Here is a 27,846-nt window from a genome sequence, read left to right as displayed (position 1 = left end):
AAAAAATGATACAAAACAAAACAAAACTGTTAATTACAGTCTAACAATACTTAGCAATTTTATTTATTTATTTATTTTTACACTCAAACATGTTAGTGAAGATCAGGTTTATCTAGAACAGTAAAGTTACAGTAATGGTCTGAATTACAGTGTATGGGATGATACAGCATCCTCTGTGTTGACAAGAGAACACCTGTGAACAGCTGTCCACTGGAGTGACCACCATCCATGAAAGGGTTAACATAATGTGTTTATTTCTGTATTTATAAAAACAAAAACAACAAAAACCAGCCCTGGGTCTGTTCTTCTTTCATCCTGATCATGCATTAAAGCCTCAAAAATGATGTCATGGATGCATTTCTCACAAAAAAACCGACAGTACATGTTGTTGCATGTTACATGTTGCTACTTGGCATTTTGTCCTCCTGCTGCTGAAAACACAGCTGATACAGACATCTGAAACAAACCTCAGACCGCACTTACAGTTGTGCTCTTAAGTTTACATGCCCTAGCAGAATTTAGGATTCTTTGGCCATTTTTCAGAGGATATGAATGATGACACAAAAACCTTTTCTTTCACTCGTGACTAGTGGTTTGGTGAAGCCATTTACTATCAAACAAATGTGTCTGGTCTTTTTAAATCATACTGACAACAGAAACTATCCAAATGACCCTGATCTAAAATTTACAGACTCTAGTTCTGAATCCTCTGTATCGGTCCCTTTAACGTCAATACCAGGCTTTTGTGGTAGTTATGGATGAGCCACTTTATTTTCTCAGATGGTAAAACTGTCCATTCTTCTTGTCAAAACCCCTTCAGTTCCTTTTAGATTTTGGGTTTCTTTGCATGAACTGCATGTTTGAGACCCTGTTCAGCCACATTATGTAATAAATTCCCATTATGTAATAAAAGTTCAAAATGTAATAAGAATGTCACATCATGTTGTAATAAAGCCGCATTTTGTAATAAACTACCTCAATGCACTATGTAGTAAATTTTTTGTCATTATGTAGTAAGTTATTACAATTTGAGAAATTTATTACAAAATGCACTTGACACATTTTTATTTTCAGGAAAATGTAATGTGCTAAATTAATCTTTAAACTGTGTGGTTAAAGTTCTGATTCCATTACCTGTAGCTCCTGTGGCTAATTTCTTCTAAACTGCTCCGAAATTATTTTAATTTGGATTGTTATTACATAATGAACCATGCTATTACATTTTTTTTTTTTTTAATATGTCAAGTACATTTTGTAATAAATTTCTCAAATTGTAGTAACTTACTACATAATGTGAAAAAATTTACTATATAATACGTTGATGTAGTTTATTACAAAATGCGTCGGTTTATTACATAATGTGGCTTTATTACAAGATGACATGACATTCTTATTACATTTTGAACTTTTATTACATAATGGGAATTTATTACATAATGTGGCTCAACAGACCCCCCCAAAGTGGCTCCATGATATTGAGGTCAGCAGACTGAGATGGACACTCCTTCACTTTCACTTTTTTCTGCTGTAGCCCATAATGACAGGTGGACTTAGCCTTGTGTTTTGCGTCATTGTCATGTTGGAACATCCAAGACCGTCCCATGTGTATTCTGTCAGGGTATGTAAACTTATGAGCACAACTGTATCATGTACATTTGGATTATTTCGTATCTTGAACTCATGTATTCTCTTTAGTATTAAAAGGTGGGTTTCATTACCCTTTGTATCTGTTCTTTCTGGGATAAATGCACCAAATCAGATTCAGTCACTGCAAACTGTGTAAATGAAATTCATTAAATGATGAATACCAGCTGTGTTAAAGAAGACAGCAATATAAGGCAAGCCAAGGCAAGTTTATTTGTATCACATATTTCAGCAACAAGGCAATTCAAGGTGCTTCACACAGGACATTGAAATACAACGACAAGAGAAAAAGAAACACATTTAAAACATTATAAAAGAAACATGTAAAAGGTGATTAAAAACAGTAAGAAAACACATAAAACCCACAAATATAAAAACACACATATTTAAAGTAAGAGTTGGAGTGCCGAGTTTTGAAAGAGAATATAAAATTTAAAAAGTCAAAAGTATTTTAGTCAAAGGCAGCAGTGAACAGGTGAGTCTGGAACCTGGACTGAACAGAATTCAGACTCTCAGATATCAGACCTGATATTTTCTGGTAGTTTGTTCCAGATATACAGAGCATAGAAACTGAACACTGATTCTCCATGTTTAATTCTGACTTTTGGAACACAGAGCAGACCTGCACCAGATGACCTGAGTGGTCTGGATGGTTCAGACTGGACTAGAAGGTCTCTGATGGATTTTGGGCCTAAACCATTCAGTGCTTTATATGCTAGCAAGAGAATTTTAAAGTCTGTTCTCAGAGAGACAGGGAGCCAGTGTAGAGACCTCAGAACTGGACTGATGTGGTCCAGTGTAGAGACCTGAGAACTGGACTGATGTGGTCCAGTGTAGATACCTGAGAAGTGGACTGATGTGGTCTAGTGTAGAGACCTGAAAACTGGACTGATGTGGTCCAGTGTAGAGACCTGAGAATTGGACTGATGTGGCCCAATGTAGAGACCCGAGAACTGGACTGATGCGGTCCAGTGTAGAGACCCGAGAACTGGACTGATGCGGTCCAGTGTAGAGACCAGAGAACTGGACTGATGTGGCCCAATGTAGAGACCCGAGAACTGGACTGATGTGGTCCAGTGTAGAGACCCGAGAACTGGACTGATGTGGTCCAGTGTAGAGACCCGAGAACTGGACTGATGTGGTCCAGTGTAGAGACCCGAGAACTGGACTGATGTGGTCCACTCTCTTGGTCTTAGTGAGGACATTCTGGATCAGCTGCAGTGGTCTGACAGACTTTTTCAGCAGACCAGAGCAGATCCTGTTCCAGTATCAACTCCACTACAGATAAATGCATGGACCAGTTTTTCCAGGTCCTGCTGCGACATCAGTCCTTTAATCCTAGAAATGTTCTTGAGGTGATAGTAAGCTGACTTTGTAATTGTTTGGATGTGGTTTTCAAAATTCAGGTCTGAATCCATGATAACACCCAGATTCCTGGCCTGGTCTGAGGTTTTGAAATGCAGTGACTGGAGCTGCATGCTGATTTTCAGACGCTCCTCCTTGGGTCCAAAAACAACTACCTCAGTTTTTTCTGTTTAACTGAAGAAAACTATGGCCCATCCATTCAAATATTATTCATCATTCAGATATATAGTGGAAGAGATCACAAATGTCCCTTATGCAAAGAAAATATATTTCTCTATATATTGACGGTCAGTATATTACTGACTGAAAAATATATTACTGTATAATATATATTTATATTTAAAATATACAGAATTATATATTGTGCCAATATATTTTGTATTATATTACAATATATTGAAAAATACATAAGGAATTGCCGCTTTCCATATATTGAAACATATATGACAATATATTTACTTATATATGGAAATATAGGTCATTATATATTTAGTAATACACTTCAAAATATATGCATGTATATATATGTACATCTTTTTCATCCTATGTTGCCAAAATGACTAAGAAGGCATCTTTTATCAGTTAACACTTTTTTCATGTATATCACGGTGCATATTTTCATGAAATATGTTATTATGCATACCAAGTAATGTAAGTGTTGATAAATATCTGCTTTATGTAAACTTGTGTCAATGGAAAGAATTTGAGTTTCAATAAAACTATATATAAAAATATAGGGCAGTTTTTGTCTTCATTGCAATATATGTTTTATATGTATCAATATATGATTAAAGCATATATTGCAGTATATTGGAAAATATATGCACTACTTTCCCATATATGGAAATGTATTTTTTAATATAATGCATTATATTTTTCAGTATATTGCCATATATTTTTGTTTCATAAGGGGTGTGGGCTGTCTAACACCTTTTTTTCCACTACTGTACATAAATCACAAATCAAATGTAATCAAACCTTAGTCATAAAGGCATCAATAGTCAGCAGTGGAGGGAATTTGACTGGAAACTCAAGACCAGATTTTTTCATACTCCTTTGGTTATATCTTATTTTGTCAAGGGTCCATCTACAGCTTTATGCTGGAGAAATTGTGGTAAAACAGATGACCATACACACGTATTTTGGGACTGTCCGAGCTTGTTTATATACTGGAAAAATATCAAAGAAGAAATTGAAAGAATTGTAAAAAGAGAAGTCCCTTCAAATGTTTTGTTCTGTTTACTTGGAGTCATACCGGTCAATGATTTTAATGCAGAGCAGAGATATATTTTACATATTTTACTACTGATTACTAAAAAAAAATAGTAACAGTAAATTGGAAGAGTGTCAAATCACCAACGGTAATAGAATGGAAACAAAGACTGAAACAAGTGTACACTATGGAAAGAATGACCGCATCATTACAAATGAAAATGGATCTTTTTAAGCGGAGATGGCACATGGTCGAAGACTATTTGTATAATTAAACTTTTTGGGTTGTTGACGAGAATTGCTCTTATAAGCCCTGACATGAGGTGTTTTGGATTTATATACAGGGTGGGGAAGCAAAATTTACAATGAACATTTAGTTGTTTTTTCTCAGCAGACACAACATCAATTGTTTTGAAACCAAACATATATTGATGTCATAATCATACCTAACACTATTATCCATACCTTTTCAGAAACTTTTGCCCATATGAGTAATCAGGAAAGCAAACGTCAAAGAGTGTGTGATTTGTTGAATGCACTCGTCACACCAAAGGAGATTTCAAAAATAGTTGGAGTGTCCATAAAGACTGTTTATAATGGAAAGAAGAGAATGACAATGAGCAAAACTATTACGAGAAAGTCTGGAAGATACTATTAAAGAAGAATGGGAGAAGTTGTCACCCGAATATTTGAGGAACACTTGCGCAAGTTTCAGGAAGTGTGTGAAGGCAGTTATTGAGAAAGAAGGAGGACACATAGAATAAAAACATTTTCTATTATGTCAATTTTCTTGTGGCAAATAAATTCTCATGACTTTCAATAAACTAATTGGTCATACACTGTCTTTCAATCCCTGCCTCAAAATATTGTAAATTTTGCTTCCCCACCCTGTAGATGTGTGCATATATATACACATATATGAATATTTCGATATTTGGCAATGTATCTATAGATGTAGTATAATATTTGTAACAATAATAATACTACTACCACTATACTTTTTTTTAATTTATGTCTTGTCTCAGATGTTTTGTTCTGTTTTATATTGTGCAAAAATCTAAGCAAAAAGTTAAAAAAAAAAAAAAAAGAAAAAAGTAATCAAACCTATTGTCTCAATAATGACACAAATACTGTGTGTGTCATAAATTGTGACCTGGACATTCATGGGCTTGAAATAAACAAAGCAGATGTATTTATTTCACAGTGATTCACTAAGGTCTTCTTGGGAACAATGGAAACTTGGACTCCTAATGTGTTATATAACAGTGTGATGTGACTCCTTCCCATTTCCACAGCGGAATCATGTCATACATCGTCTGCTTTCTCCATGGTAACTAGCTCTACATGATGCTGTCCTTCCACTCCATCTGTTGCCAGATAATCTGAATGAAACTGATTTCTAGGACCCGGACTTTTCATCAGTAATTGCTGTGAGAGCTGATCTCCTCAGAGCTCCGAGGGTGAAATCAACTCCATCAGAGCTGTGACGGCTGGTGAAACGCTGGTAGCGCTGGAGTGGGTCCAGGGCTGAAGCCTCTCTGATCCAGGACTCTGGTCTAAACCCATACTTTAAACATGTGCTTCCTTTCAGCTCAGATACACACAAATCAGGTGGGACGCTGACGCCAGAGCCAAAAAGTGTTTTTTTTTTTTGCGTCATGCTTCCTCATTGGGATCAATAACAAGTTGTGTTTTGGCAGCCTGGCCTTAGAGGAGCAGATTGGAAAGTTCAATGTACCACCACTCCATGAAGTGTTACATCACCACACACATTCATCAGACAGACAGGGGCTGGAGGAACGTTCTGACCACATGCTGCAGCCTCTTTTCTCTCTTCTCCATATCCTGCCTCTTGGTCTAATTGCTCTCATCCTTTCCTCTTCCATCCTCCTCTTTCTGCCACTGCCCCTTGGACTTTCATTCATTCATGTGTGTTTATCTACAAAAGTCCATTAAGATGATAACTATACAGATCTGATATAAGCCCATTTACACCTTGTGAAGTAACAGGTGAGGAATAACAGATATGATAAATATTAACCCTCAAAGACCTGAACAGCCACCAGCAGCCGAAAGCATCTACTGATGTAAAAAGTTTAATAACTTGTGACTGATTCATCCTATCAATACATTTATTATTTCAGGTTAAATACAGTTCCTCAGCTTTTCATGGTCATCAGATATGATCCATTTGGATGTTCAGAGGCTCCGTTGTGAACATGGAAACACTGTCATCATCTGCAACACTCATTCAACTCTAAAAATCCTGTAATTTAACCAAGGATAGTGGTTGTAGACACTTGGTTTATTGTCAGTTAATGACGATAGCTGAGAAAGTCACTTTTTTTTCTGTTTTTCTCTTATTTGATACAATAATCTTTGACTTACTCTTTATTTTTATGAACACCTACATGATCAGTAAATTAACCCTCCAGTATCCGGGTGCGCCTTTTAGGCACACTTTGCACTTCATGTTAAAAACTTCATATTATTTTTCACAATTTAAATAAGGTTATAATTCAAAAGTTGTTCATTTTTGCATGATCTTTAAAATTCTGGCCACCAACTAAAATATGCACATTGTAAACAAAAGAAAATTACAAGACCAGCATCTGTGTCCCAAGTGTGCCTAAAACGTACTATTTCTAACATTATAACCACTGTTTTTGATCCGAAAGCCATTAAGGCATAAATCCTGCTTTTACTGATATCTGGGCTTCATTTGAGAGGTGAGGGTCTAGATTAATTTATTAACGTTGTTAATGTTGCTGTTAATCATTGACATATGCCAGACTGCAAAAATCAAATAATATGTGATCCACTTTTTATGTAGTATATTGAAAAATAATATATTTTTTTGTGTTTTTTGCATCCAAAAAAATGGTTTGTTTACATTACAAACACAGCATTTAAAGGGTTAAAAATGTGACAGTTATTGAGTATTTGGTATTATTATTTACAGCTCAAGTTGATGAAATAAAAAAAAAGTGTAAAAGAATTAAAAACAAACTGTATGAAAATTTTTTTGACATTATTCCACAAGTGTGGCAAAAACACACACTTGGTGCTTAGTAAAGGCCTTGGAGGACAGGATACCGGAGGGTTAAATAGAGGAAAATGTCTAAAAAAAAACAATTTTCACTGAAAAATGCACAATACAGAGGATAATTTTACAATAAATGGCAAGAAATCCCCATCAGCACAGGCTCAAATGTCTTGTCAGGCTTTTTGCATCTTTTTTATCTTTTTATGTGTGTTATATCATGTCTGTCTTGTCTTTTTTTCAACATGTTGCATATTTCACATAATTTTCATCTTGTCATATCTTTTACATGTTGTATCTTTGATCTTTTATTTTGACGCATCTTGTATGATTTTTATCTTCTTTCATTTTTTGTCTTGTTAAATAATTTTGGTTTTGTTCTGTTTTATGTCATTTTAAGCCTCTTAGCTCTGACTATTCTAGTTTTGTGTTAGTTTATTTTAATGTGTTTTACATAATGTCAGCCTTGTCTTATTGAATCTTTTATCTCATTTTTGTCCTGTTACATCATTGTTGTCTGATTATATCTTGTACGTAATGTTCATCTCGCTTTGCCACTGTCATCTCATTGTGCCTTTTACAACTGATGCCTATTAAATAAATTCACATTTAATTCTTGTCATTGTTGCATCTTTTATGGTATTTTCATTTAATTTTTTCATTCATTTTTATTTTCTTGTTGCATCTGTCACATCATTTTGTTTTGTTGCATCTGTCTTCTGTTGCATTTTGTTGCATAACTTTTGGCTTGAGTTAGTGTTTTCTCTTTGTTTTGGTCTTACCTTAGTGTTTTTACCTCTGCCAGGAGGTATTGTGATCGCTTTGCTTTGTGTGCGTATGTGCGTGTTTGTTTGTTTGTTTGTTTGTTTGTTTGTTTGTTTGTTAGCAAGATAACTCCAAAAGTTATGAATGGATTTTCATGAAATTTTCAGGAAATATTGATACTGGCACAAGGAAGAAATGATTAAATTTTGGTGGTGATTGGGGGGGGGGGGGGTTGGTCCAATCAGAAGGAGGAGTGGACTCATATCATCAGAATGAACATAAATGAAGAAAATAATGAACAAAATGCACAAAAATGAAGAAGATATAAAAATTAAATGAACACAAATGAAGGAAATAATGAACAAAATGCACAAAAATGAAGAAAATACAAAAATAAAATGAACACAAATGAAGGAAAAAATGAACAAAATGCACAAAAATAAGAAAATATAAAAACTAAATGAACACAAATGAAGGAAATAATGAACAAAATGCACAAAAATGAAGAAAATATAAAAAATTAAATGAACACAAATGAAGGAAAAAATTAACAAAATGCACAAAAATGAAGAAAATATAAATATTGAACAAAATTAAGAAAAATGAATAGAAAAACACAATGAAGAAAAATGAAGAAAATAATGAAGAAAATGAAGAAAAATGAAGAAAATATAAAAACAAAATGACCAAAAATGAAGAAAACAATAAACAAAATGACCAAATATGAAGGCAATATTGAAAATTAAATGAACTCAAATAAAGAAAATAGTGAACAAAATGCACAAAAATGAAGAAAATACAGAAATTAAATCAACACAAATGAAGGAAATAATGAACAGAATGCACAAAAATGAAGAAAATACAGAAATTAAATGAACACAAATGAAGGAAATAATGAACTAAATGCACAAAAATGAAGAAAATATCAAATAAAATGAACACAAAGGAAGGAAATTAATGAACAAAATGCACAAAAATGAAGAAAATATAAATAATGAACAAAATTAAGAAAAATGAATATAGAAACACAATGAAGAAAAATGAAGAAAATAATGAAGAAAATGAAGAAAAATTAAGAAAATATAAAAACAAAATGACCAAAAATGAAGAAAACAATAAACAAAATGACCAAATATGAAGGCAATATTGAACAAAACGAACAAAAATGAATATAAAACAAAATGAAGAAAATAATGAACAAAATGAAGGGGGGGCAGATCTCTCTTGGCGAAGGTCTGCGCTCTCCGAGTGCTTTTCTTGTTTCACCTTGTTACCATCTCTATCCATCATGTCTATCCATATAATTTTACATCATTTTCATTTGTGTCTTTTGTTCTGTTTCAATTTAGAAACTTCATTCACAGATAATTATCGCTATATACTTTCTTCTGCCAATTAATACAGCTCTGTGACTGTAATCATGGTGGTGGTGGTGGTGGTGGGGGGGGGGGGGTTAGTGCACAACATCAACAATTTGTCTACTGATCAAAGGAATCAAACTGACAACCCTTAGGACACAAACTGCTCACTATATCACTGTGTCCAACTCAGCGAACAGCGCTATTGAAATGAAATAATTAATATAATTACCACTTCTCCTGTCAGTAGTCATAAAGTTAGTTGTCAAACCAACTTTTCATTTGATCTAAATTCTATTATTCAAATTATTTTATTCATTTAAGCCAAAATTTACATTCAGAACTTATACTTGAAAAGGGGTATTTATGAAATAGTACATAGGGACTGTTACTCAAGGATGTGAATCCATCTTCTACCACTGTTGTTCTACTGTTTGGGGAAAAAAAAAAACAATATCAGTGTGTTTTTTTGTTGTTTTTTTTTTACAAGAATTTTACAGGAAAAGTTGGAGCTCATTCTAGTAAACATTGCATTGGTAGCAAATGATGTCAAATTAGTCAGTGGTTTAGGTGTCATAATGTGGTTAAACATTAGAGGGCAGCCTTTCATTAAGACTGACAAAACATGACATGAACTGACCTATATGTTTATATTCACCACTATTAGTAGTCTAAACTAAAGTTTGATTATCTGTAGTTACAAGTTAAAAGTTAGAGTAAAGGTTACAGCTAAAATGTAATATTTTTAATTCTGTCATAAAAAAATGTAAAAATTGACCCTTTTGTTTTTGTCTTTCATTAATATCTATTATAATTTCTTTAAAAAAAAAAACTGATCTGTTTCATAAAGTAGTTGTTAACTCAGATATTGCTTGTGTTGTGTCTCGTGTTGATAGAAGATGTGTGTCCTCGGCTGTGACCCGACTCATTCCCTTCGTCCTGTTAATCTGATGTCTAATTGGCTAACTGGAGCAGATGAAGCTAAGACCATGCAGGAATAGGACTCTTAGAGGTTAGACGGAAGGTACCAAGATGAAGTAAATACCATCTAAGATAAGACCTGAAAAGCTTGTTTACCTGTATTCTCCTGCATTTGGACTGTAAAATAAGCACAAATAACCAATGAGTGCATATGAAGGGAATGGGGCGGTTCCTGCACAGCTCAAAATAAAACTGGAGGAATGTTGCACGCTGTTGGAAAAGGCGACAGAGAGATGAGACACCGTTTCTCAACAGAAGGAATTAGAGAATGACTACATTAGATGGAGAAGGCCCCAGTGGTTGGAAAAGGTTTTGGACGCCCCATGCATTTGTGATATATTACATTAAGAATCCCTCTTAAGTCATTGAACTCTGCCAAGTATTAAGTATTATTCCATTCTCCAAACCCACTTGTTCCCTGTAGAAGCCAATAATGTAATAACAACCGATAACGGAATAAAGGACAATAACGGAATAAATTTGCCGTTTTTAAAATGTAAGAAGCCAATACCGTAATATCTGGCCAACAACATGAACCGAACAGATTATGTAATAACTTTTGGCTAATATCGTTATAACTTATTGGCTGGTTATTACGTTACTGGCCCGTAAAAAAAATTCTTTGCAAATGTAATAACTGAGCCAATAATGTAATAACCAGCCAATAAGTTATAACATTAGTGGCCAAAAGTTATTACATTATCGGTTCAGCACTTTTATTACATTATTGGCCAGTCATTATGTTATTGGCCTATTACATTTTAATAATGGCAAATTTAGTACGTTATCGGTTGTTAATACATTATTGGCTTCTACATTCCATTCTGCACATGCTCTGTTCCGTCAAGGTCAAAACTGGATGTTTCAGCAGATAATGAAACACATCCAGGACATGACATGTTGAAACTGTCAAAAATTTAGTGCTTTTGTTTTTTGTTGATGAAAACAAAAATAAATCATTTGCATTTGTTTGTGTCTGTCAGATACAGCCACTCCTTTTGAAACACAAAGATTTTTCTGCAAATATTTCATGATAATATTTGAGATTGCGTAAAATTTTAAGGGTGTCCGAAAACTTTTTTTCCTCCACTATTGTACATTTTTAAAAAAATCAGCACTTAGCTCTTTTCTGTCCTATTAAATGAAGATACGTTCTGTCAGCAACGTGGAGAAGATGCCAAAACACACTCATGCCAACTAAAACCACAGACAGTTTATTCACTGAATAAAGTGCGAGGCTAATTGTTTAGATGTCAAGTTTCCTCCTTCAAACCCAAACTCAGACAACTGATCAGAATGTCACAGTATCTTATAATCCTGATGATAGTTTACACTATAGCTCTGTTAGCTTAGCTTTGAATTCAGGCAGGAAACAGGCTCAGTAAAACCACAGTTCACCTCTGTTTGTGTTGTCAATAGCTGCACTATAGTCGTCACTACAGTCTGAAACCTTCTATCAACAAATGGGGAACTTCAACATTATAACACAACATAATAACTTCATACCTTCATAATTCAACTCTGCAGCAGTGCTTCTTGCGTTTACCCCTTTGTCACTTTCTTTGACTCCAAAAGTTGTGTCTTAATACAGTCTACTCTCGTTATACCGCCAACTTCCGTTCATGGCCAAATTGGCGGTATAGCGAAAATGGCGTTACAACGGGTTGCGTCCATAATGTGCATGTCTTTACTATATGATGTCTATGCTGCCTCCGTTAACCCGTTCTAATTGCGTTTCTAAATAAATCTTGATTCTGTTATGTTGTAAGGGATCATTTAAAGTGGGGAAACATTTTAAACATTATTATACCGTGTCGGGAAATGACACCCCATCATCTTGAGGCTTTGGCTTAATCCCACGTCCTCTTCCCGACATCCTGACCTACTGAGTGTTCTGCGATAAATGAACGGTGGCCGTTCCGTAGACCTACTCGTAGCTTGTCGCGATCAGCGTCTGGCGCGTTTGTTTCAGTGCATTGTTAAAATTTATGTGTACTCGATGGCAATCACGCTGGCGGTATAACGGTCGGGAAATCAATGGTATAAGTGTTGTTTGTGCATGGAACTGGGCTGGCGGATGGCGATAGGCGGAAATGGTGGTAGCTAATGGAATAAAGCATTGGGGATTTTTGTGCAATGGTTTTGGTCGGCGGTGAGTGAAAATGGCGGTATAACGGCGGGCGGTTTAACGAGAGTAGACTGTAGTTCTCATCTTCATCTGGGGTGCGCCATTAGACTCACTACTCCCTCTAGTGGTCATACACATTCACAGTGATACATTGACCCGTAGCTATAAATAACTTTAGTTTATATCTCAATGCAGTGCATAATATCAGGACTGCTTATTCTTAACACTCTAATGATACCTTAGATCACTTTGGAGAATTTTAATCCTTTATCGGGCAAGTGACTATTTTTGGTAATTTCTGAATCAACAGTCTCAGGTCCAATGTGGTCTACAGGGTCTGTAAGGTCCACCTGTGCATGAACAGTGAGTGTACCTGCTTTGTTAGGTACCGTGAAGTAATGGTACTAATGTAAGGAATGATGTTCAAAGGGAGGATGTGGATGTGGACAGGGGTCTGGATCAGCACTGATGTTGGTCTAGTGTTCTGTAACAGGGCTGCCAAACTCATTTTAGTTCAGTTCCACATTCAGCCCAATTTGATCTCAAACAGGCCAGACCATTAAAATAATAAAAACCTATAAATAATGACAACTCCAAGTTTTTATCTTCATTTTTTGTGTAATAAAAAACACTCAATTATGAAAATATTTACATTTACAAACTATCTTTTCACCAAAAAGATGTGAATAATAAGAAAAAATTTGAATTTCTTAAGAAAAATAAGAAATTTTAACAATATTATGCCTCAACTTTTCACTTGTACATGTGCATTATTACACACAATGTTACACAAATATGATATTGTTGAAATTTTGAAGTTTGGAATGTGTAATTAAAATAACAATATCCACAATATTATCTGTCAACTTATTAACACAACTTACAAATTGGATCTAAAAATCCACAAAACATGTAGTAACAGACAAAATATTGTTCAAACTGTACTTCATTTTCAGGTTGTTCACATTTTATTGTAAGAGTTATTAGACTATTATTTGACTTTAGATCACACTGGGCTCAAACCAATTCAACACCACAGACTGTTCAGATCTTCGGGGTAATTTTTGCACTCCATAAAATCATCTCGAGGGCCAGATTAGACCCTTTGGTGGGCCGGTTTTGCCCTACGGGCCGCATGTTTGACACCTGTGTTCTATAATATGTTCCTTTCACCTGACATGTGTTTTTCTGGGGTATTTCATATATACACACTTCTTGGATTTTTTTTTCTTTTTTGCCACTTATGGCAACTTCATTGATCTTGATTTTCAACATAATAAAATTTTGAAAAATTTCACAAAAGTAATAAAGTCTTGCTAGGTCTTCCAATAACACTAAGGTTGAAAGTTGAAATTACAGAGTATTTCTATGAGTGCTCTATAAAGGGTTGAAGCAGAAACCCTGCATTTAACCAGAGAAGTAAAAGACTGAAACGCTCATCTATAAACCGAACACTGTTTAACGTCTCCTTATAATTTACTGGAGGCAGTTTGCAGTGCGTGACTACAATGAAAACTTCTTTCCAAAGCAGCCAAGCACAAGTAATCACCAGCACAAACACTTGTACAACAGTGTGATGCAAGCGCAGATTGAAGCTCACAGCTCAGCTGGGTGATCAGGCAGCTCAGACATTTGGCTCCCCACACTTTGGCTCTGCACCCTCGGGTGACCAGACCACATTCCTCAATCTGTAATGGAAGCGATTAATGTCAGCCTGATGACTCGTCTTAGTGAGTTCAGAGTTACTGCATTCAGAGACAAGACCATCAAAATGTAAAAAAAAAAAAAAAGACATTTAGCAATAATATACATATTAGTATTAAAACGTGTTATGTAAATGGAGATTAAAGGGATTAAAAGCATATCTACATCTACTGTTTCATCATCAATGGATGGGTTTAACAACATACTGTGCAGGGTGTGTGTGTGTGTGTGTGTGTGTGTGTGTGTGTGTGTGTGTGTGTGTGTGTGTGTGTGTGTGTGAACATGTTTTTGTGTAACATGGACAGATTTTAGCATTTATCTGGTTTTCAGAGGAGAATTTAGCTGCAAACCTAATGCACAAACACCATATATAAAAGTATTCTACTATCTGTAAAAGTTTAGCATTAAAACATCACTTTGGTGACATTATGTAAGTATTTTCAACAAAATGCAGTTGAAGTTTGAGGTAAAAGTGGTTAATGTGCTGTAAAATGGCCCCTCTCAGTCTTTTACTTTTACATATGATGCGTTTTTAGTTAATTTTAGTGCTGACTTAATATGTATGATACACACCCTAGTTGTTTAATGTTGAGTTTAAGGTTGAGCTTATGCTGTTGGTAGTGTTTTTTTGGCAGCACTGTATCAGAGATTATCTAGCATGAAATACTACCCACGAAGGTATATTTAATGTAAGTTTGAACATAGTCAATTACATTATATGCTGTTTGGTAGTTTAATTGATTTAATGTTCTCACCTATAATATATACTTAGGTTGCTTCCATCATATCTTTAAAACTGAGTCTGTTAAAAAAAAAAAAAAAAAAGTACTGGTGGTAATTGTCTTCAGTCTCAATGTTTCTTCCTTCTGTCTATATTAGATCAAACAACCACCAGTGACCAAAAGCTAAAATGTGTATTAACGCCTGAAACACTAATCATATCAACACATGAAAAACACCATCATGTTCTGCAACACTGATTCACTTATAAAACCCATAGTTTGACTTTTTTTATGTTCAGTTAATGATTTCCTCACTTTTCTCTATTCTGATATAATAACCTTGGACTTTTCTCCGGACTTCTATGAAGATCTACATAATGAGTAAATTAAATAGACAGAGGAAAATACTTACTTTTCACTGAAACATAAAGGACAATGCAAAACAAATGGTGATAAATCCCTTTGGAAAGGTAAAGTGCAGGTAATACAAAAATATTCGGAAGTCAGCACAAAAATAGTATGAGTTAAAGGAATTTTAATGGCTGTTGATGTTGTGCTTGATTACTTTTATACTCAAAGTACTCTGTCATTTTCATATGATGTCTGTGTATGTACTGTTGATGCTTATCTAGACCCACATGTTAAACATACTCTGAGCTCAAAGTCCCAGTTAAAGGATTTTACTTGTAAACCTGTGTAACCATGGGAGTGTTTTTTTAGTGCTTTTAATATTTCATTATGCTTGTATTTTTTTTCCTGATATTTTATTCATTGTATTATGTTCAGTATTTTTTAGGATACCTCTGACAAATCCCACACCAATTCAACTGTGCAAGCACGTGAAATTGTGTGTTCAAATAAATTCTATTCTATTCTATTCTATTCTATTCTATTCTAGAATATTCTAGAATAGAATATTCTAGAATAGAATATTCTGGAATAGAATATTCTAGAATATTCTGGAATAGAATATTCTAGAATATTCTATTCCAGAATAATCTATTCTATTCTATTCTATTGTAGAATATTCTGGAATATCTATCCCAAAATATTCTATTCTAGAATTTTCTATTCTAAAATAAAAATATAGTATTTACCTCTGAGATGAAGTGGAGTAGAAGGACAGAAGGATAGAGTATCATAACATGCAACAAATGGTTCCAGGCACAACAAACCCCCTCTCCCTCACACGTATTGGATTTTATTTTGGCATCGATCCAGCTGATGTCATCATGTCTGTGTGTGCTGATGTCAACATGTCAATTGCCTCTATATATGTGCCAAGTTTGAAGTAAATTGAAACAAAATACATGTTTTTATAGACATTTGAGATTTCACCCATTGTAAGAAAATGGGGAAAAAAAGATTTGAAAAAGTCATTAAAAATATTGAACTTTGACCTACTTTTCTCAAAATGTAACCACATCTATTCTGGGTCACTGGTTATCTATAAACCCAATTTAGGATGAATTCAATCAGTAGTTTTGCTGCTAGAGTGTTATCAAACAAACAAACAAACAAACCAATCCAAAAACCATAGCCCTTGGCTCCCTCTGGGGTTGCAGGGGAATCAGTCAGGTGTATACAGGGGTAAACAGTCAGGTATATACAGGGGTAAACAGTCAGGTATATACAGGGGTAAACAGTCAGGTGCATACAGGGGTAAACAGTCAGGTGCATACAGGGGTAATCAGTCAGGTGTATACAGGGGTAAACAGTCAGGTATATACAGGGGTAAACAGTCAGGTATATACAGGGGTAAACAGTCAGGTATATACAGGGGTAAACAGTCAGGTATATACAGGGGTAAACAGTCAGGTGCATACAGGGTAAACAGTCAGGTGCATACAGGGGGAAACAGTCCGGTGTATACAGGGGGAATCAGTCAGGTGTATACAGGGGTAAACAGTCAGGTGCATACGGGGTAAACAGTCAGGTGCATACAGGGGTAAACAGTCAGGTGTATACAGGGGTAAACAGTCAGGTGCATACAGAGGTAAACAGTTAGGTGTATACAGGGGTAAACAGTCAGGTGCATACAGAGGTAAACAGTCAGGTGCATACAGAGGTAAACAGTCAGGTGTATACAGGGTAAACAGTCAGGTGCATACAGGGGGAAACAGTCAGGTGTATACAGGGGTAAACAGTCAGGTGTATACAGGGGTAAACAGTCAGGTGCATACAGGGGTAAACAGTCAGGTGTATACAGGGGTAAACAGTCAGGTGCATACACTGTAAGCCCAGATAAGTAGAGTTTACTCAAAAAATTTGAGGCAAGTGATTGCACTTAAATGATTTCAGTAATGATCGACTAATCAATTGGTTTAAGAAGGTTCAACTTTAATGCTAAAAGTATTGAATGTAAACTATCATGTAGAAAACACTAAAAGACAAGTTATTTGTACTTTAAATCTGTTGTAAAATCAACCCCACTATCCAACCATTCAATTCAGCATTTTAGGTTACACTGACTAATTTTCTCAACTGCAGCCAGAGTACTTTGTCATCGATTAAACAACTTTTTTTAACACAGTCAAATTCAATTTCCTATCCCTGACCTGAATGGTTGTGAGATTATTCAATTTAATGTATTGTATAATGAATGGAAGTTGGCTCCATGCTGTTCATTACTGTAGGAATTATTTTCAATATGCAAAATTATTATGATATTCATCACACAATCAGGGTTTCAGATGAACAGTAAAGCCATTGTTCTTTCTCTGGCTCTGACTCATGGTGCAGCTCTACAAAAACACAAAAACAAACACAAAAAGGCCAATAAACACTGCCATACACACATTAAATCCAAATTAACTCTAACACCACAACCCCGCTGAACCCCTACACAGAAAACTAACATATTTTCAACAACATACCCAATACCCACAATGCAATGCGAAGATTAAAAGGTGTGGTCATGACTAAAACTGAGTAATTTAATTCCATTCAACTTAAACTTTTTCGTACTTTCAACTATGTCTACAAATTAGTAGAATATACTGAACATTTTATAGTGACATCATAAACTTAACTTAAATCATTTAAGTGCATTGTAATTCAAGCATTTTAGTAAATACAAAGTCCGGTCTTACAGTGTACAGGTGTCAGGTGTGTTCACTTCCATTCTCCATGATGTCTGCATGTCCTCACAAACACATGAAGCCTGTGTGCGAGCGGCTGCAGACTGCGCATGTGCAAAGCCTCAGATTAAACCGCACAGTCTGGTTTGTGTCCGTGCGTCTGTTCTCCGTCTTCGCACTGGACTACCTCGACTATCCTGGTTTCATTCCCACATGGTGCCTGTCATACTTTTCCGGGAGCCTTTTCTTCTCCTCGGACCGTGCGGACATCGTTTCCATCAGTGTTTTTAAATTCCAGACTGAAGGCTGAAGGGCTGTGTGCTGAAGTTTGGATCTCTGAGGAATGTCAGGATCATCGGACTGGGATCACAGACACTGGGTCATGAGCGTTTCAACAGACCTGGTCATATTCTGGAGACATCTGAAGTGGCCTCTGGGAAGATAACCCACAAAAAGACACTTTCAGTTTGTTCTACACTGGACTGGAGGCTTTTTTTTTTTCTTTTTTTTTTTTTTTAAATAAATTTATATTATTGTAAACCCATCCAAAACGGAGACAGGCGCAGTGTGACAGGTCAGAGAATCCAATGGCAGAAGAATATGAACAGGCTGGTGCTTCAGAGTTTATTAAAGGTAAGAAACATTTATTTTATAACTACACAAACTAGACAGTACACTATTAAAGCCATAGACCACCTGTAGCTTTACTGTTTTGGCAGAGTTGAAATGAACATATATACTATCTTTATTCTATTGTTTTTATTTTGGTAGTAGTTTATTATTCTTATTTATCTATTTTATTTATTTATTTATTTTTAATTGTATGGCTTTTTAATCTATCTTGTATTTTATTCTTTAATTTGGTTCTGTTTATTCTTCTTTATAGTACTTGTTCCTTTTTGTACAGTTTCTATGTCTTTAACCCTTTCATGCATGAATTATGAGAGCCTTAATCAATATTCTTTTTTTTCCTGAGTGTTTTTATTCCTCTCAGCATTAAAAAAAAAACCAATGTGATTATTATTGGGTTTGTTTTTTGTTTTTGTTTTTATGAACCTATTTTTCATGGAGTTGCAAAAATGTCCACTCAGCTGGAAACCATGTGTTTAATTTTTGAAGTAGAGAAACATATTTACTGTTATAGTGTGTGAAAACTATGAAATGAAAACATTTTTAATGCAGCTAATCTGATGTTTTCTCACTTTTTAACAGATAATTTGTTAAAAAAAAAAAAAAAAATTGTATAAAAAAACCAAAATGTTAATTACAGTCTAATAATAATAATAATAATAATAATAATAATAATAATAATAATAAGCAACTGATTTCCACTCAAACATGTTAGTGCAGATCAGGTTTATGAAGAACAGCAAATTTACAGTAGTAGTATGAATCACAGTGTATGGGGTGATGCATTAGCGTCCACTGTGTCAGCTGAAATGGAATTAAAACGACAAAATCCATGAATATACAAGAGAACACCTGTAGAATAACTGTCCACTGGAGTGACCACTGTGCATGAAAGGGTAAAATCTCTCCTGTATTTTATTTTTTCTATTTGGGTTTGAATTATTTCTTCTGTACAGCACTTTGGTCCACTGCATTTGTTTTAAAGTGCTTTATAAATAAAGTTGGATTGGATTGGATATATAGATGTATTACTCATTCTCTTGTCTTCAAATACAACAAGAAAATACTAGAAATATGTGATATGTGATATGACACAAAAACTGAACTAAATGGGTTGTAAAGGTTAAAGTCAGTACTTAGTGTGACCCCTAACTTCTTTGGAAGAAGCAGCACAAACAATTAGGAACATCTGCCTTGAATAAAAAGAGTTAAATAAGACCTGGAAACATCCGAAAATTAAAGCAATAAATGTCATATTGTCTGAACAAAAGCATTAAAGGGAAGTCACACTAAATACTACCACTTTGGTTTATAGAAGTTTTTTTTTTTTTTTTTGGACACTCCTGAAACTTTAGTTCACATATATCCAGATTATATCTTAAAACAGAAACTGAGAAATGCATGTGTGGTCATTAGAAGTTTACTAAACCAACCAACCTGATATTAGACTATAGGACTTTTGCACAGTACTGTACCTCTCATTTCTGTTAAAACTTCCAGGGTAAGTTTAGAAATAAAAATACTAACTTTTATTACAGACTGGAATATAATTTAAAAAAAAATTATTTAAAAAATGCCTGTTACAGACATACAGTAAGTGACTATTATAAAACTAATGCAGTGATACAGTGAAAACAAATGAACAAGCCCTGCACTAAGGCACAGATGTGTAACTAAAAATACACATTATTAATCATTTAAAGCTCATTATGAGTACAAAATAGCATTAGAGGGCTTTAATTAGCAACCATAAAAAAATAACTGCACAAGTCTGTTCTGTTTTTTTTTTTTTTGTACTGAGTAGTACCAGGATTAAGTTGCATTAAACATGTTAAGTAACAGTGTGCAGTGTGTGCTTTAAAGTACTATTAAGAGCTTTATCTACCCTTTAAGAAATGTTATATGAACCTGAACATGAGCATTCAAGACAACGTTCACATTTATCAGAACTCATATCAGCAGGTTGGTTTTCTTTTCAGATTGTCTTTGACACGTGATCCAGGTTTTCAACTTGAGCTCAGAGAACCTATTAATAATACAGTGTGTTTGTCTGTCTGTCCCTGCAGACCGGCTTTACTTCGCCACCCTGCGTGTCAAGCCAAAGAACACAGCGAGCACACACTACTTCAGCACAGATGAAGAGTTTATATATGAGAGGTAAAACCTATCTATCTATCTATCTATCTATCTATCTATCTATCTATCTATCTATCTATCTATCTATCTATCTATCTATCTATCTATCTATCTATCTATCTATCTATCTATCTACCTACACTGTAAAAAAAATCCTGTTGTTTTCACAGAAAAAAACTGGCAGCTGTGGTTTCCAGAACAATACTGTAAAAAACACATCCAACTGTAAACATATTGATGGAGTAACATGTAGATTTAACAGTTTAAACATGTAGATTTAACAGTTTAAACATGTAGATTTAACAGTTTAAACATGTAGATTTAACAGTTTAAACATGTAGATTTAACATTGGATTTAACAGGTAAATGGACTGCACTTCTTTAGCTCATTTTCTCCACCTTCATGGTGTCCGAAGCACTTTCCAAATCCACCAGGTCCAACTGGGACCAGTTTAGGGTTCAGTGTCTTCCATGGACACTTGGACATATGGACAGTCAGAGCCAGGATTGGAACCACCAACCCTTTGGTTATTGGACGAGCCACTCTACCAACCCATTAATTTAAACATTTAAAATGGTACATTGTTAAATGTTTACTTTTTTATAACTTATATATATATATATATATATATATATATATATATATATATATATATATATAAGCAAATACACTGTTATTTCAACATTATGGTCTTTGCAGTTTAAACGGCACCACATTGTATTTCAATTTACAGTTTTATTTTCTAAAAACAATAGAAATTCATCATTTCTACATACAAATCTGGTTTTGTTCATATACTCTTCCTGTAAAAACTACAGCTATATTTGATTTAATCATTGACACAAAAATCTTTTTTAAATAAACAACTGTGCATCGTATTGTCACTTACAGTTTTTTTTTATGTTGCAATTTTACAACTTTTTGGTGTTAATTCTACAGTCATTTTTTACAGTCTATCTATCTATCTATCTATCTATCTATCTATCTATCTATCTATCTATCTATCTATCTATCTATCTATCTATCTATCTATCTACCTACCTACCTACCTACCTACCTACCTACAGGTACAGATCACACACAGTTTCAGATCAGACTGATGTACTGTAAATTAGGTCCGACTGATTTTTCTCCTCTGAACTCACACTTACAGAAATACATAATGAATTTGCACAGTTTCAAAACACCGTCTATCTTCTGTTTCTTCTATTATTTGTTTAAATTTTTTTCTGGTCTTTTACTTCTTCCTTTCTTTGACACAGTTTTTGTCTCCTGTCTCTAGACCAGGGACAGACAAAGAAACGGCCCATGGGCTTTAACCGGCCCACCAAAGGGTCCAATCTGGCCCGTGGGATTAATTTCTGAACTGTAAAACACACTCAAGATATTAATAGTCAACGGTGTCAAAATCATTTAGTTCAGGGGCCACAGACCAATTCAATCTCAACTGGATCAGACCAGTAAAATACTATTTTAACCCATACAGATCCACACATCCACTGGGTGTCCAAAGTCTTCCACTGATCTAAACTGTTTAACACCTGTTGATCCACTTATCCTATCAATCCATGTCAGTGATTGGTGTAAAATACAGGTATTCATCTTTTCATGGTCATCAGATATGACTCACTTGGACGTTCAGAGGCTCCATAGTTACCGCGGAAACAGTCATCTTCTACAACATTAATTCACCAGTAAAACCCGTGTGTTCTGATAAATGCCAGTGGATGGAGACGCTTATTTTCTGTTCAGTTCATGATATATTTTGTTGAAAAAGTCACTTTTTTCTTCAGGTTCCTCTCTTTCTGATATACTTTAATCTGAGCTTTTATGAACATCTACATGATCAGTAAATTAAATATAACAAAATACATGATTTTCACTGAAACAATGCAAAACACAAATGATAATATTACAATAAATGGTGATAAATCATTTCAGAAAGGGTGAATTTAAAGGAAAAAAATCATATGGGAACTGCCACAAAAGTAGTACTGGGTCTTTATAGGTTAATAACTTAAAAAAAAAAAGAAAACTCAGATTTTTTTTCTTTGTTTTAGTGTAAAAAAGGTATAACTACACAAATTACATTTTCAAGCTATCTTTTCACAAAAGATGTGAATAATCGAAACAACCTGGAATGTCTTAAGAGAAGTTAGTGCAATTTTAACAATATCCTGCCTGGTACTAAGTATTTTAAGCCTTTGTGGATCTACTGTGATCTGTAAGATGCAATGCACATGTGTAAATAATGAGATGAGCCATAATATTGTTAAAAATTTTCATAAGAAATGTCAGGTTGCTCAGAGGTTATTCACATTTTTAAGGTTTTGCATGTTGTGTGTTCAGAGCTGCTCTTCTGCATTTGTCAGTGGTAAACAGTGGTTCTTTGAGTTGCTGTTGGTCCACTCTATTGTCTAATGACCTCTGGCATCAACAGGGGATTTTCACCTACTGAGTTGCACTGGTTATTTCCTCTTTTTTTGGACCATTCTCTGTAAACCCTAGAGGTGGTTGTATGTGAAAATCCCAGTAGATCTGCAGTTTCTGAAACAACGAAAACCATACTACGTCCTAAGTCGCTTAAAATCATATTTCTTCCTCATTTGGACGCTCGGCTTAAACTTCAGCAGATCTTCTCGACCATTTCTACAACCCTAAATGCATGAGGTTCTGTTAGATATTTGTGTTAATGCAGCTGAATGGGTGTACCTAATAAAGTGGCCAGTGAGTTTATATCAAAATGTATCTAGGCTGAAATTAGAACAGACAAGCAGGATTGGAAGTAAGAAATATATTCCTTTTACATCTTAACATTAATAGTTTGGCCAGCCATCTGTCTTTCTCAATAAGAAATCCATCTGGAATTGCAGGGCTTGAATCTAAATCTGAGGGAGGGACTACCAGGCGCTGAGTAAACCAATCACAGTTAGACGTGACGCTTTTCTCTGGGAAACTTAAGAATACAATCTGTAATCTGTACATCAATCCTTATTTTGAATCGAGCAGCAAAGAACAGGTGTAAAGAGATTTGCAGACTTGGAACTGACTTTGACTCGTGACAAAAAGAAGTCGGTGCTTATGACGCATTGCGAAATACCCATCCCCAACACTTGTGACTGGTCCGGTATAAAATAGATCGGTTATATTTCACAGCGAAGGGAGCAGTTCCAGACTGTTTTGTCAGTATTGAATACACTGAGAAAACCGGATGGCTGACCAGGCTACAACATGAAGACATGGATGGGACGATAAAACATAGAAAAGACAACACTGGTTTATATAGCAACACATGTACGACTGAAAAGGTGTAATAAAACAAAACAGACAAGAGATGGAGACTTTGTTTGACACAGGTGTCAAACAGGCGGCCTGTGGGCCTAAACCGGCCCTCCAGAGGTTCCAATCCGGCCCACGGCATGATTTTATGGAGCGCAAAAATGACACTGAAGATCTGAACAGTCTGTGGTGTTGACCTGGTTGGAGTTCAGTATGATCTAAAGTCAAATAATAGTCTAATAACCCTTATGATAAAATGTGAACAACCTGAAAATGAAGTACAATTTGAACAATATTCTGTCTGTTACTAAATGTTTTGTGGATTTGTAGCTCCAATTTTTAAGTTGTGTTAATAAGTTGGCAGATAATATTGTAGACATTCTTATTTTAATTACACATTCCACACTTCAAAATTTCAACAATATTATGTTTGTGTAACATTGTGTTGAATAATACACATGTACAAGTGATAAGATGAGGCATAATATTGTTAAAATTTAACTTATTTTCCTTAAGAAAATAATTTTTTTTCTGGTTATTCACATCTTTTTGGTGAAAAGATAGTTTGTAAATGTAAATATTTTCATAATTTAATGTTTTTATTGCACTAAAAGGAAGAGAAAAACTAATATTGTTAAAATTTAGCTTATTTTTCTGAAGAAATTTCTTTTTTTTCTGGTTATTAACATCTTTTTGGTGAAAAGATAGTTTGCAAATTTAAATATTTTTATAATTTAATGTTTTTATTGCACTAAAATGAAGACAAAAACTAATATTGTTAAAATGTAGCTTATTTTCCCTTTAGAAATTTCTTTTTTTTTTCTGGTTATTCACATCTTTTTGGTGAAAAGATAGTTTGTAAATGTAAATATTTTCATAATTTAATGCTTTTTATTGTACTAAAATGAAGATAAAAACTTGGAATGGTCATTATTTATAGGTTTTTATGCTATTATTTTAATGGTCTGGCCTGCTTGAGATCGAATTAGGCTGAATGTGGCCCCTGAACTAAAATGAGTTTGACAGCCCTGATGTAGAAAAAGTGTCATCTATTTCTTAAAATGAGAACTAAATCCAACACAGATAATATGTTGTACTTAACTCTGAGTATTTTTGTGTTTGTGCTCGAGTAATTAAGTTGAATGAGTGCTTCAACTTTTAGTAGAGTATTATTTTCAGTAAAGAATGTGTTGACGTTTGCCACCAGCATTCATTTTCACAGTAGCAAACTTTCCAGCATGAAATTATCAGCTGTGCAGGAAGAGGACTTGGAAGTGTTGCTTTGTGACATTTGTTTTCTTTGACAGTGAATGTCACAGGGCCATCGTCAGCTCTGACACATTCAAGTACATCCAGTGTTAAACCCTCTCCATCATTGTGTGGTTTCCTTCTTATGTTCTCCACTCCATCCTGCATTTGTCTAATTTAGGGATGTAACGATTACCGGTATAACAATAAACCATCGTAAAATTGCAGACGGTTAGTATTACCGTTTAAATTCTAATTATCATGATAACCGTGTTTGATTACCACACTTTTCCAGAGAAAACACCTATGTAAAGATCTGCTTTTATGTCAAATATTTGAGTATAGTTTTAATTTATTACAATTTTAATTTTCTATACCTAATATTTAGAACCAATATTCACTTTTAAAGTCTTTGAAAAGGTACGTTAAGCATCTTTGTGTTATTTATGCAATAAAGTATAAACATTTTTCAAATCAGATTTTGTATATTTTTATGTTTTTATAGTAGGTTAAAGTGAAAAAAATAATAGGCAGTTGATATAAAAGAAGTTGTGCTGAAAAAAAAAAACAGATCCCAAACATGGGTATAGTAAACATTTGTTTATATAGTATATAAAGGCAAAATCAAAAGTACTGAAAAATGGACAAAATAGGCTCAGACCACTAAAGGTTAATAGCTGAATGTTTTTACCAACAGAAATTGCATTGTGCCAATTATTTTATTTATTTAATTTATTTTTCAAAATACAACTTGGTTAAATTATTTCAGTGTGTGTATAAGTACTTTTTGAACATTTTGAGCACAATTTCAACAATACTGCGATAATAATGATAACCGTGATATGAAATTTTCATGTCGTTACATCCCTAGAACTGATTATTAGATGACTTCAATTGACCCTGCATTAGAATTATAGATATGTAATTGAATCTGTGTAAGGTTCATCATTAAATTAATTCACTCAGTTAGAGTAAGTTGTTTGAAATTAGTGATTTGTTTGTTTGCTTGTTTGTTTGTTTGTTTGCTTGTTTGTTTGTTTGTCCTGGAGCCCATTCATTCCTATACATGCTATGTCTGTGGTTATGATCCCTCTGTAAGATATAGGTCAAGATGAGATCGGCAGCTGGTGATGGAGAGGGATTTAGGACAAACACTGGATGACGCCATTCAGACTAGACACTTAATCATTCTGATGCACTGTGGGACTTTACTGCAAAATCTACACAATAGGGTCATTCCATACAAACTCACCTGTACCTTCCAGTTTATGAGCTTTATTTATAACCATAACCAAGTGAATTGCTGCAAAAAAAAAAAAAAAAAAAGACCTTAGTTCCACTTTTTCAAGTTTGGCTCTTATAGGCATCATTATAAAGTGTCATTTACTTCTTGAGTGTTAATATGCACTCAGGCTGCAACTAAAAGTTACTTTCAGCTATTTTCTGTATAAATAATTGGTTACTTCTAAATACATATGATGAAAAATTATTAAAATGATATCCTCAATTATGTCATTTGTTGAAAAATAAAGAGACAATGAAAGAAATAGAACTGATTAATCAAAAATAATCAGAATAATAAAAACAAAATAGTCAGGAGAATGAACAAAAAGTAATCAAAATAATCAAGAAAATAAACAAAATAATAAAGAAAATAAAAACTGAGCAAAATATGTCAAAATAATTTAGAAAATGAAAAAAAAAATCATTAAAATAAACAAATAAAACATCAGCACTGAATCAAATAATGATTACAGTAAAAAGATGAAATGAGAAGAAGTTGAGTAATCCAAAAAAAATCATCAAAATATTTAAGAAAAGAAACAAAATAATCAATAAAATGAAGAAAAATGAAGATCATGAAAATGATGAACAAGATAAGAAAGAACAATGAAAATAGTAAAAAACAAAACTTTTTAAAAAATTCTTCAAAATGAAGAAGCAAAATCCCCCAAATAATCAACAAAATTAAAAGAAAGCACTAAATTAAATGATTAAAATAAAAATTATAATTAGCACTTGATCTGAACTTTTTACTCGATGACAGTCTCATCTTTATTATGAAATAGAAGTGAACTGAAACCATTAAATTTTATAATATCACCTATTATATGTGAAAATGTGTATCTGAATTGGAATCACAACATTTTAACTATTTTTTTCTTAAGAAATTACTTAAACTACGTTATCAAATATCAGCAGTGGTTGCAGATTAATTTAATAGTCAACAATCAATTGATTAGTCTGATAATTTGTGATATGTAGAAAATTTGAAGACAGTCATTACTTCTTCATCAGCATCAATCCAAAAGTAAATAAACTCTTTAAAATAATGAATCAGTGACTGAGTCAAACACATATGAAGGAATTTAAGTTGCAGCTCAACATGAAAGAAAACACTAAAATAAGACACGAAAGTTGAACAAGTTCAGTCTAAATGTCATGCACCTTTATATCCTCAAATCTATTATTACTCCTGAATGTGGTTTTTAAAAAAGTGCAGTGTTGAATGTGAGGTGGAGTGTGAGGAGCTCTTCATGACATTACAAT

At 34.0% G+C, this 27,846-nt stretch overlaps 1 protein-coding gene and 2 long non-coding RNA genes across 5 annotated transcripts in view; 2 read left to right on the top strand and 1 right to left on the bottom strand.

The window, feature by feature from the left end:
• Positions 1-1,486, top strand: part of LOC115436739 (uncharacterized) — a 26,113-nt gene extending 24,627 nt beyond the window's left edge. The window contains exons 4-5 of the long non-coding RNA XR_003937867.1: positions 740-870; positions 1,451-1,486. This is a non-coding gene — a long non-coding RNA (uncharacterized LOC115436739). The remainder of the gene's footprint in view (positions 1-739; positions 871-1,450) is intronic.
• LOC115436741 (uncharacterized) lies at positions 747-1,558 on the bottom strand. Its single transcript, XR_003937869.1, has 2 exons — positions 1,453-1,558; positions 747-868 (listed from the first exon to the last, which is right to left on the bottom strand). It is a non-coding gene; the product is annotated as an uncharacterized LOC115436741 (long non-coding RNA).
• A 16,598-nt stretch (positions 1,559-18,156) lies between these two features.
• The window catches only part of LOC115436991 (dual specificity protein phosphatase CDC14AB-like), a 33,493-nt gene continuing 23,803 nt past the window's right edge, over positions 18,157-27,846 (top strand). Inside the window, exons 1-2 of one of the 3 annotated variants that reach the window (XM_030160037.1) lie at positions 18,157-18,635; positions 20,699-20,789. In XM_030160037.1, coding sequence (XP_030015897.1) covers positions 18,590-18,635; positions 20,699-20,789 — 137 coding nt within the window. In that variant the 5' untranslated portion in view covers positions 18,157-18,589. The remainder of the gene's footprint in view (positions 18,636-20,698; positions 20,790-27,846) is intronic. The other 2 variants (XM_030160036.1, XM_030160035.1) reach the window with 2 other exon arrangements.

The sequence above is a fragment of the Sphaeramia orbicularis genome, chromosome 17 (assembly GCF_902148855.1).
Source record: "Sphaeramia orbicularis chromosome 17, fSphaOr1.1, whole genome shotgun sequence".
In the NCBI taxonomy this organism is placed as follows: domain Eukaryota; kingdom Metazoa; phylum Chordata; class Actinopteri; order Kurtiformes; family Apogonidae; genus Sphaeramia; species Sphaeramia orbicularis.
The sequence above is the reverse complement of the archived record's forward strand: the minus strand, read 5'-3'. Positions and strand labels throughout refer to the sequence as shown.